Consider the following 12,509-nt stretch of genomic DNA (forward strand, 5'->3'; position numbering starts at 1 on the left):
ATGGCATTGTCTACTGTGGTAGTTGCTTCTTGTATTCTCTCCCAGAGTTCTGCTACATCATGTGGTAGAGGCAGTACATACACCTGATCTTTAATGTATCCCCTCAGAAAAAAGTCACATGGAGTGAGATCTTGTGTTGGGGGAGTCCATTTTATGGAACAGCTGTCCCCTTATGTACCATGACCATGTTTGTGACTAGCACTGACTATCGTCAAATTACCACAATATGCTGTGACGGTATACATGGGGAAAAAAAAAAAAAAAAACCACACACTTTCAGGGTTTCTCTTCATAATGACATATGTATGATATCTGTACAATGTTTGGTTCTTGTGCAATAAATAATTGAAAGTGTTCCCATACTTTATATACACCCTTTATTGTTGAGCTTTTCCGGCATTACACTGAATGATGATGGAGTGCCCAAGGACTCAAAGATATTTAATGTACCAGGAAAGCCTCAAGCCAGTGAACTTCGTGAAACCATATTGTGCATTTTATGTTTTATTTAATCAAGTGCTGTACTGTTTGATAAGATTGTACAAAAAAGTAATTAAAAATTTTGATATAAAGTATACCGTGGACAAAAGCTATAACACTATGCATGTGAGATTTTTCCATTTCTTACATCTGATTTAACCTTTTTAATGAGCTCCTTTTCTTCAACAAGGCTTTTCTTTACAGAAGTTGAACATATTCTTCTAGATGATGTCTTGTTCAATTGCTCGAAGCTTCCACTTGTCGGTCTTAAAGTATTTTTCATCTGCAACAGTAAATTAAAATATAAATATGAATATTCCAGACAAGATGTGTGTTCTGTAAACCAAATCTGCAACAGCTTACAATGATGTGGAAATTTGCCACTAGGCTCACAAATATTATACATCTTCACAGTGAAAATATGGCTATATGTTGATCAGTTACATAACTGGATTTTTGCTTTAATCTTAACCTACAATAACCTTTGATGTGTACAACATAACCACACACAGATATTATCTAGTTACTAATTAATCTACAAAGCAAGAGGAGCAAGTAGGCAGAAATTATTTCATTTTTTTGAACTGATTTCATTGTCTGGCACCACCTTTAATTTACGTGGGAAATAGTAAAATATTTTTTATGGATATCTATTTGGTTCCTTTCTGTGCTAGAATAAGGTGAAGCTGTGGAGAGTGGACTCCATGTTTGTTCCTAATGTTACATTCATCCATTCATGCAGTACATTCCATAGTTCCCAGAAATAAGGAGACTTTATTATATTTACTAATGCTGCTACTGTTTTCAAATTGTGACTAGTTCTTCCTAATAAACTCAAAAAAGGGTAAGTGCATTATGAGGATGTTGTTAGTGCTGATTTTTAGTACAGTTGACTAGATGAGGTTTAAGAATGGGCACCAGCATGTTTCTGAGCAATGAGTACTATATGTCTTTGTGTGAAATAGCACCAAAAATTATCCGTATGATATTAATGAATAGAAGTGTGCATATTAACCTACTTAATCTGATGCTCTCCTAATCAAAATTGGAAAGCTCTAACAGAGCAAATGTTGCTGAATTCATGTTGCAATGTAGCAAATCAGGAAATATATAATGACCTATCAGTGCCAGAAATGATGCACATTCTGATACTCAGGTCACATATAGAACATTAATTTTATAAATGACTGCTAATATAACAATTCTTGCTTCCAATTTGATGTAAGATTATAATTATCATTACACTGAAAAAGACTTGTTCCCAGTTCTCAAATTCTCATTATTTTACTTACATATACTTTCATAGAAATTTCCAGAACATCGTTTTGACATCAGTTTCAGAAATTACATTCCCAGAATATTTATTCTGTGGATGTCAGATGTATGCTGTTCAGTACTAAATCAGGACTCAGAGTAAAGGTTAGCACTGAAATGTATTTCTTAACTAAAAAGTAAGTTAATGTTTTCTGAAATTAACTGTTAACCCAACACATCAATAAAATTTCATCCTCAAAAACATGTTTAACAACATTCATTTTATGTAAAAGATGCTTACATTTTTTGTAGAATGTATTTCTGTACCAGAGTCTATGTAAGGGTACTATTTTTAATTATGAGTTTAATTATACACATTAAAACAATAGTAAGTTACATCATGATACTTAGTCCAGCTGAGTCAGTGTTGTGTCTTCAGTTCATCATGTTGTGAAATATATCTGTCAACATTGATGTGCTTAATGATGTTTTATAGTTTAATGAAGATAAAACCAAAATCAAGTATACATCATTTCATTAATTAGAATGCTGTAAACTTTGTTCCTTCACACAAAATGAATCAAATAGGAGTGTAATTATGTGAGACAAGACTGATGATAATTACCCCTATAACAATAGATAAAATCTAAATTAAGTAGCATTCCACTATGAATAGTTTCGATATTTTTTAATACGCCACAAAAACTGATAAGAACTCAAATAAAAAATTTGCCATTTTTCATTAGTATGTTTAAATATTTTGTAGTAGAATGTTACAGTATGGTAGTCTAATTACCACAATTACCTCGTTTTGAGTTTCACATTTGCAACCATCTCCAAACTGAAGAACATTTTGAAAGGTCAAACAAAACTAAACTGGAAAAAATAAAAAATCAAATTGCATATTGGAAGAACAAGTTAAACAAAGACCCAAAGATGATTACTGATAGACTGAACTGGAACAACAACACTGCATACAGCAAAAGGATAAGTACTCTTTACTTTTTTTTTCTTACTGAATTTTGTGCATTGACCGGAGGGTTTTTTATTTTCAGCCAATTACTATTATCAAAACAGGAACTAAATAATGAGTTGGACTGTAATGAAAAAGGAACATTAAGATTGATGACTTAAAAAGGGAATTTAAATTCAATCTCTTGAATTACAGATCACAGAAATTAGGAATAAAATTTTCAATTAAATCATACTTTCAAATTAGTGGAATCTCATTCAAAGGATGTACAAAATGATGATAAAAATGTTGATGTAGTTAAAGTTGACAATCATACAATTAATTTATGTAATGGTGTAGATTACATTGATGTCAAAAGCTAAACAAAACCTGTATATAGTCTGTGTGGAAAAAGCTGTCTGGATTTCATAAAAATTAATCTGCTTGGAAGATGTCAAAATTTTGTCATCAAATGCATCTTGGTTGGAGTGAGATGTACTCAAATAAATTTTTTAGTCAGTTAAAATACAACTGGAAAAAATTTTCTGATACTGTAATGAAAAATGTAAACTTGTGGAAAATATTTGGTTCCGATGAGAAGATACAGAATGCTGTCTTGCCAAACTCATTCACTATTCAGAAGCCATCCAACTTTATTTCAAAACATATTTGTATGAGTAATGAGTAATGTTGTGAATGTAACTAAATTATGTGGGATTATTAACTTTGATGAAAAGTTTCATAGTTTTGAATTGTCAGTTATTTAAGGAGAAAAGAACCAATTGTTTGTAAAGTTGGGAATTTGTTTACTGCCATCAAAAGATCATGTTGTTTCAGTTTTAAAGTAAGTTTATGGAAAGAAATAGCTATGAAATGCACAAGTAACATAAGGTTTAACTATGACTGTATCATACAAAATGTACCACAGATTGTGTTAGCAAACAAAATTAGAGAGCTACCTGACAGCTTAATATGCAGAAGTGTTTAGAAATTTGTATCCATGTGAAAGACTGGGAAAAATTTCTTTTGTCACTGTATGAACTTAGGTTTTTCCACTTTGACAAATCTTTTCTATGTTGCATTGAATTACTTAGTATATTTGCTTATTGTGTGATTTTGAGCTAATGATTGCTGAACGCTTACTGCCTTACGTAATATTTTATGTTGACACTATGATTTAATATGCAGACTGACATTCAGATTATGTGTTGCAGGGTTAATATCAGAGACCAATGCTGTGTAACAATGATTGTATTATTTGAAGTACTAGGTAACACATTTGACTAAGATTTGAATTTTAATACGTTATGATTGTTTTAATGCTGAGCATACGTCTTTGTGTCTACTACATATGGGTCTCTGCACTCTTTGTGTGATGTACAGTGGTAAGCCTAAGTCCTCAAACAGTCGTGCCACTGTTTCAATTTTCATTTTCTGTGCCGCATCCTCTTCTCTTCTGTCAATGTTTCCTTCAGCTACCATTCTGCCCAATTCTGTTTAGTTGGCAAGCTTGAGAAGTTATGTTGCTAAGCATGTGATTATCATTACTATGCTCTCACATGAGATAAAGATTTTTTTTAGATATTGTGTTATTAACTTTGCCTTGCCTGTCATTCTTTATGAGATATCAAAATTATTTTATACATGTCTAAATATTATTCCTGATCTGTGACTATTCTGCAATTATCAGAACAAAAAGTTTTCTAATCAGGCATACTACGTCCTAATAGAAAAACTTTGTCATTGCTTTGCAGCTTAACTTTTACATTGCTGTAGTGTGAACATTAATTTTGTATCGCTATTTTCTACTTCACTGGTATTGTCTGTTTTTTGATATGATTAATATTGAGATATGAACTATAATTCCTGCATGCTTTTGCTTTGCTTGTAATAATGATGATTAGAGAATTTAATATGTTGTGGACAAAATTCACATAAAAAGACACTGACAAAGCAAATTCACATGAATATGACTATGAATATGACATAGTCAAAGGCACAGTAAAATTCCTGACTTAAGAATAGGACTGAACCTGCAACTTCAAATATAGAGTCAAATTGCCCTCAGAGGAATACAGACAGTGACAAACTACTTACTTTTCTACAAGTTAACATATTTTGTATTATACATAAGATTTTAGAATTAGAACATTTATGTAACACTGAGCGATATTATATGTGTATCTCAGCATTAGTTAGCCTAAGAAAAAGTAAATACATTTGTTCCCCAAGGGTATGTTGTGGGAGACGTGATATGTAGGAAATAGAGAAAGAATAGTGGGGCTGGAATTTTTGTCAAAGAAGGGACAAAATTTTCCTGAATATATGTATCTATGTACTCCTCAGAACTAGATCGTGAGTTAAGTTGTGTAAAACTAATGAATGAATATGTAGTGGTAGTTAGTCTATATAGGTTGCCTGATGGTGATGTAAATTTGTTTATTGAAAAATGTGAATTAATAGTTAAAAAGATATTGAAGAGTAAGAGAAGTATTGCTATCTGTGGTGATTTCAACATAGCAATGGCAAACACACGGAGACAAGTCAGTAGGCCATTCTTGAATATGCAAAGACCATTAGACCTGCATTGTACAAATAACTGTGCCACACGTAAGAATGCTTGCATAGACAATATTGTTATGAATTTTGAGAGGAAAGATTTTACAGACTTGCAGGAAGTGGACTTGCAGATTATGAACCACTACTCCTTACACTCAGTAAGAGGCAATCAGTTAAAATTGAAGAACCTAAAGTAGTAATGGTATGAGGGCAAAAGGAAGAGTACATAAATATTTTTATTGATATGGTTATAATAGAGGGAAACATTCCACGTAGGAAAAATATATCTAAAAACAAAGATGATGTGACTTACCAAATGAAAGTGCTGGCAGGTCGACAGACACACAAACAAACACAAACATACACACAAAATTCAAGCTTTCGCAACAAACTGTTGCCTCGTCAGGAAAGAGGGAAGGAGAGGGAAAGACGAAAGGATGTGGGTTTTAAGGGAGAGGGTAAGGAGTCATTCCAATCCCGGGAGCGGAAAGACTTAGCTTAGGGGGAAAAAAGGACGGGTATACACTCGCACACACACACACATATCCATCTCAAGCTACAGACCTATATCTACAACACCAATGCTAACTAAGGTGATGGAGTCCATAATTAAAGCCCAGCTATTAAGATATTTTGAAGGAAATAACCTCTTTTATCACAAACAGCATGGCTTTCGTAAGGGCAAGTCAACTTCAACAGCAGTACTTGACTTAGTTACATATATAAGTCATATGGTATTAAGGAAGCTGTTCTACAAACTCTCAAGTCTTACCTAAATAAAAGGTGACAGATTGTATCAGTGGAAGGAGCAGACTGAGGTGAAATAAAGTTAAAACAATGTGCCACAGGGATCTGTTATAGGGCCCCATTGTTCTTAATTTTTGTTAGTGATGTAGGCTCCAATTGGTACACTTTGTGGTTTAGAGGTGACCCAACTTTGTTCTGAAAAGGGGAGAATGTATTTCAAGCTGTTCAACAAGTGTGGGCCATATTCAGTGAGCCCAAGTTTTGTTCATCATCAACAAAATGAGAATTAATGAACACGAAACACAGAGGATGATATGTAGCCTAATTGATACTGGAACACTGGGTGACACAGCAACTGTTCAGCTGCTGCACTTTTTCATTGTACCAAGTTAATTTGGCAAGAGCACACTAAACATGTATGTTTCAAACTCTCACAGGTTCTATACCTCTTGAAGAAACTAACAAAAAAAAGTGTTATATCACAGCAGTATACTATGCAACATTCCACAGCCACATCAGCTATGGGCTGTACTATGATGCCATTCTGCAGGCTGAAAGAATGTGCTTTTATTGCACAAGAAAGCAATGAGGATCATTAAATAAAAAATTAAAAAATAATAATAAAAAAAAGGGGGGGCTGATCATTGCAAATAAGTTTTTCCCAGATTAGGAGTTCTGAATGTTTTCAGCCAATATATTTTCAGTTGCCTTATTCACACAAAGACAAATCATGAGAGAGAAAGAGAAATGAAGTTCATCAACACAGCACTCGCTATAAGGACAGTATAGAAGACCTAGATGTTGATTCATTAAGAGGCAAAACAGCTTCCCAGTGGTGGCCATAAAATTAGTTAATGCTCTACCGAGTAGTGGGGGGGGGGGGGGGGGGGATTGAACATAGTTAACTATAAATCACTGAACACATGTGGAAAAAAACAAAACAGAACTTAATAAATCATGTAAATGATCAACATTTTGTTGTGCCATATTTTTTGCAGAAAAAATGTATTATAAGACTAACTCGTTCCACTTCATAGCAAGAGGTCACAATGTTGAGTCACAGAACATGCAAATAACTAACTAATTTTATAATTATACCTAATAAATTGTTAATAAGCCAACTACAGATATATTCTAACTGATGCATTATTTATCTAAATGGGGGCAAGGTTATAACTGGACTACAATGGGTATCTAAGGTGCCAAAATACTTAGAACAAGTCCTCCATTGACATACTTCCTTGCCAAACTGAAATGTTGAAACAACTGCCAAACACATAGTCAATAATAATGTTGTTTCTAGAAGTCTCTTCAATTTTATGGTGAATATGGAATGTTCTCACATTTCTTGCATTTAGAAATCAAATAACAGATCTCACACCATAAGTAATGGGATTTGTAAAAGTATTTCAAATGCCGTATTAAACAAGTCTAAAAGCGATAACACAAATAACTAAAGAGTCAAATTGTTCTTTAATAGCAGGTATTCGGTTCACAGACTGTATGACTTCTTCTTTCTGGAACTTTATTTAAATTCAGGTACACATTGATGTAGTTGTAATTTTACTTACACCTTTACACTGCATTGCTTTACTTGCCCCCTTTACACTGCACCAGTCCCTGTGGTTCTCACAGCACTGGCTGGAGCTTCCTCTCTCTGCTGCCAGTCCTTCCTTCTGAAAGTGGCAAAGAGAAAGTATGTAAATAATATATTAATATGGAGAAAAGTTAAGATACATACATACAAAAGTTGGTAAAACATAAAAAAGATGGGAGCTATTATACACAGTGGACATGAAACCTACTGACAAAATTTTTGGACTCTTTGGGAATATTTTCTGAATATTTTGGTATTAGGTACACATGATCTCCAGTGGCTCATTACACAGTAATAACATAATTGTATTTTTTTAATTTGTTACCTGAATTACTTTTGTAGTTTTGAAAATACCTTCACAGTGGCAGAAAAGCCTATATCTTCCAAAATAACATGTAATAATTTTCTTTCTCATAGTTACATATGTACAGATGCAAGAGTGTTGTTGTTGTCACTGTAGGAACAGCTCAAATAATGCCATTGCATCATTCTTCCATTGCATTTAGTGACTCTCTAGTGTCATATGGCTAGCGTCTATAATCCTACTACCCTTCATACAGCCATTTATCATGAATGGCTGCATTCCTTACCCAGTCCCTATATGGACTGACATACAATCTGATATCCAAATAAATGGGGTGGATTGTTTTTCCCCCAGTCACCAGCGATTGTCCCATCTTCTGATGATGCGGTCTTGCCACATGAGTCACTGCCACTGCTGGCACCACATTGCTGCTGTGAGTCACATACCTCCAAGTGTTAGTCTCTGTATTCTTCCACAACCTGGTTATATCAGCTGCCACTTGGCCAGCCTATACCTGGGCAGGTGAAACATGTCACTTGACAGCTCGCATGTGGTTGGCTATACTGCAGTTGCAAGGTTGCAATACCTGCCACCGCACATGCCCACAACTCCGATATACATTTTGTAAATCTAAGCTACAATCAACGTTTATATGTTGAGTGCAACAAAGTAAGTTTTTCTAACAACAGAGAGAATGATGAGGGGGACAAAGCGTTTGATAGTATATGAAACTGGGAAATAAAAACACCCGAAGTTAATGGCAATATCTATGAAAAGTCATTCCTAATTGTTACCGTGATAGCTGCACGTAAAACATCGTATAATAAAGTAAACCTAAGTATACCAAAGAACACGCTATCCATACTCATAGAAAGAAAGAAAGAAAAACATGCATAGCCTACCCAATTGCAGAGAGAAAGAATTAATTCTGTATATATTTAAAGTCACCAATTTATGATGTCCATCCAGTTCTCCTTCACTATCATCATAATTGGTGCCAAAACCATTGTCCTCCTCCTCATCATCATCATTAATAGAAATCATTAATTGTTCATTTTCATTTATTATGTTGTCTACAGTCTGTGCTTCTCTTATGAGTTTAACAACATGGTCTACTTTTTTCCTCCATGAGGTAGCATCTACAGTAGCAAGACCTTCAGGTAGCAGTCTTTCAACTTCTGTTATAGTAAAAGTCTCTAATGTATGCCTTGACTTCAAATGGATTAAAATGGCAATGATAAGGCTCTAGCATAATTACCAAGTGACCCTGTTTGCTTGCAATTTCACATAAAACGTATTTAGGCGTCATAGGCTTATTTTGTTTTATGAGTGCGTATAAAAGCAGCTTTGTCATGCTCATGTCCACAGCAATGTCTCTCACCTGCAACAACTGCACCATAGTTTCTTTATGGTCAATAGTGTTGGGAGTTTTATCTAAAATCACAGAATGGGACGGTGCATTGTCCATCACAAATACTGTCGGAATACTAAACTGGAGCAACAAATTTTTAAACCACTGTGAAAACCATGGGTGGTCCATATCCTCATGATAGTAACTGGATTTTTTAGATCGAAATACTATAAGTCCTTCAGGCACAAAGCCATTTGAAGATCCTGCATAGGCCACAATTAATCGGGATCCTCTTCCTGTTGGCTGATGACCACTGCTATTCAGAGTATCATTTGTCCAGTATTTCTCAACAGATTCTCCAGAGCTGACCCAGGTTTTGTCTAACCATATAATGTATGTCCTTTCCTACAATTTTGTGTAAGAAAATGGTACGAGCTGCAATGACATGAACTTTTTCGAGTAACAGTTTTCGTCCATGTATCTTTTTAAAGCAGAAGCCCATACCTTTTGATATCATCTTAAGTGACATTTTCTGCCCTGAGAAAAGTTCAGTTTCTTTTAAAGAAATTAGCAGCTTTGCTATTGTGGGGCATTCTTTGCTTTTATAGTATCTGTATTTGTGCTGACGAATTGCATCAGATTGGAAAGAATCAATATCTGTAACAGGATAAGGCTGCTTTTTTTTCTTTCCCAGAGTACTTAAAAACACACCGTTTCTCCCACAGGGGCTATCTTTGACATGGTTTACGTCACTGTCTTGTAAGTCTTGGAGTAGCACCCCTTTCCTTATAACTGTAGTTTCACTGAGTCCTAGAGTTTTCGAGGTACACTCTAAAACTTAATCGGCAGGAATCGACGTATGCCCTTGAACAGAAACAAATTATTTTTGTTGCTCATAAAAATCACTTGTCCTCCATAGCAATTCCAAAGCCTGACTATTTAACGGCACTCCATGGCGAAATAGATTCTTGCTTGGTGAACGACAACGTTTTGGTGACATTATCTAACAAACAAAAACTGTAGTGGAGGCAGTAACACAACACAACAGCAGGTGTTCGAGCACTAACATACAATGTTAACATGGAAGCTGGTAACATAGCAGCATCAACACCGGAATTGGCTTTTGTTCAGTGCTGTTATTGGTTCAGAAGCATTCCTCACTTGTTTGTTAGTTATATTACCAACTCCATGGCGCTTGTGGAGTGACCTTGAAGTGACACGTTTCAGTGGCCTGGGCATAGACCAGTTGCAAATTGGGAGCCACACCATGGCCAAGCACTAACCATCCATATTCCCTCAATATGGAACTCCCTTCACCTAGCACACCAGTCTCCCTGGATTGATGTTTGCCTTTATCTAAAGATCAAGGAACATACTGACAGCTGCTTGTCAGAACTCTGGGCCATCACTGAGTGTCTCCTCTGCACCATTTCATGGGACATCACCTGCAATGTCATCTCCAAGCCATGGGACACTACCTATTTCTGACACTGCTCACAACCAAAGACAGAAAATCACATTACAGTGGACATGTCACACTTCTGGGGCATCACCAGGTGCCTCCTCCGCATCTCTTCTTGGAATGTTCCTTCATCATTGTGTCAAAGTTCTCGGCCTTGGGGGACATCATCCTACCACTGACTGGCCACCTACAACCATTCCAAGGACATTCCAGTGAACAGTGATGGACTCTAAGGCTGCACCAAGTTACGTGCCTAGAGATTATTATCCTGCTTGTTCACTGTGCATCAAGTTATGCACCAAGAGACTGTTGTTGCATTTAACTTAATAAAATTCATTGTTCTGGCTGCCTGGGCTGATACCTAATAATGTGTAGTTCCCACTTGATCATGATACCAAAAGAAATCATACACTAGGAACATATCAGCCAATGCTTCATCAGTAAACCTACCCCTTCAGCTGTTAATGTACAATCAACTCTACCAGAGAAACAAACCTATGACCAAACCAAGCAATAGTGAATGCAAGCTTTAAAGGTGAAGAGTAAAATGGGCACTACCAATGTCAGCAGCAAGTACTCTGGGTGAATGGAACCAGTTTGCTTCCAAACAGAACACACAGTGTATACTGCTGTCATTTGCACTGTTGGACAAATATGTTCAGTGCAATAAAAATACAAAGATAATTGGGGTTAAGAAGCCATACAAAATGCAATTAACCGGTATGAGCCACTGGAGACCACAGGTTTCTGTCACCAAAAAACTCAGAAAATATTCCTGAATAAGCCCTGAAATTTCATTGGAGGAGTTAAAGGACACACTGCATATATATATTCACTTCTAATAAATTATACAGAAAACTGCAAAACAATATGAAGTGGATAGAAGTACAGTATATCACTATTCTGGGATCTACTGAAATATTACTTAAATTCATCTAGCCCATGAAGTTAGTTACATAAAATGTTCTGTAAGTCTTGCCTACAATAATACTGAGAATGCCAAGTGCACATTTTTACAAAAATTACATGTAGGCTGACAGACTCCATTTTATACTCAACTGATGTGTTTCTTAAAAACAGGAGCAAATACATCATCCTCCATTTATAGTCATTATTTCCTTTTAATATATGCTTAATTTTGGTATGAGTCTCAGATTCCAGAAAACTTTTTGTACTGTTCAGTAGGTAGATAAACAAACAGTTCTATGGGTGTGAACCTCTTGTATTCTAGTGTTGTGGCACTCTACACATGGGGGTAGCTATTTCAAATTATGGTCGTATAAGAAATGTGCTGGTGCCTATTGAAACTATGACACCATGAAGGCAGTGTGCAATAAGCATCAAGAATTGGCATAAAATGTGCCACATGCTTGTTTATGCAAATAATTATCATTCAGTGCAACTGCATGAAATAACTAGAAATAACACTATTTACATTCTGCATGTAAGGAAAAATTACACAGCAGATTTATAATTCATAACTCACATTTAAATTTTGTTTATTTGCAAGAAGATTGTGTTATTTCTCATGTAAGAAGGAGAAATGTCTACCAGCATGTGTTGCAATTAGACAGTGGCACGATTGTGGCCTATTGAGACTGTGGTTTATTTTTGAGTGGTACTGCTGCTCATAATTGGTCAAAATCCCTTGAGTGTCATACAAATATGGAATTGATAGGTTCAGGAGGGCCATGCTGAAAGCCATGCAACATCTTGGTGGCTCCACACAGCTAGCACCTGAGAGGAGAGAAATATTGTTCACTCATCCATGCAGGATCATCAGCCACATCACCTACCTCATGT

General features: G+C 35.5%; 1 protein-coding gene across 1 annotated transcript in view; it reads right to left on the reverse strand.

The window, feature by feature from the left end:
- Positions 1 to 598: 598 nt before the first annotated feature.
- LOC126252405 (uncharacterized) overlaps positions 599 to 12,509 on the reverse strand; it is a 258,154-nt gene continuing 246,243 nt past the window's right edge. The window contains exons 3-4 of the mRNA XM_049953296.1: positions 7,564 to 7,668; positions 599 to 763 (exon numbers count right to left, since the gene is read on the reverse strand). Coding sequence (XP_049809253.1) covers positions 599 to 763; positions 7,564 to 7,668 — 270 coding nt within the window. The remainder of the gene's footprint in view (positions 764 to 7,563; positions 7,669 to 12,509) is intronic.

The sequence above is a fragment of the Schistocerca nitens genome, chromosome 4 (assembly GCF_023898315.1).
Source record: "Schistocerca nitens isolate TAMUIC-IGC-003100 chromosome 4, iqSchNite1.1, whole genome shotgun sequence".
NCBI lineage: Eukaryota > Metazoa > Arthropoda > Insecta > Orthoptera > Acrididae > Schistocerca > Schistocerca nitens.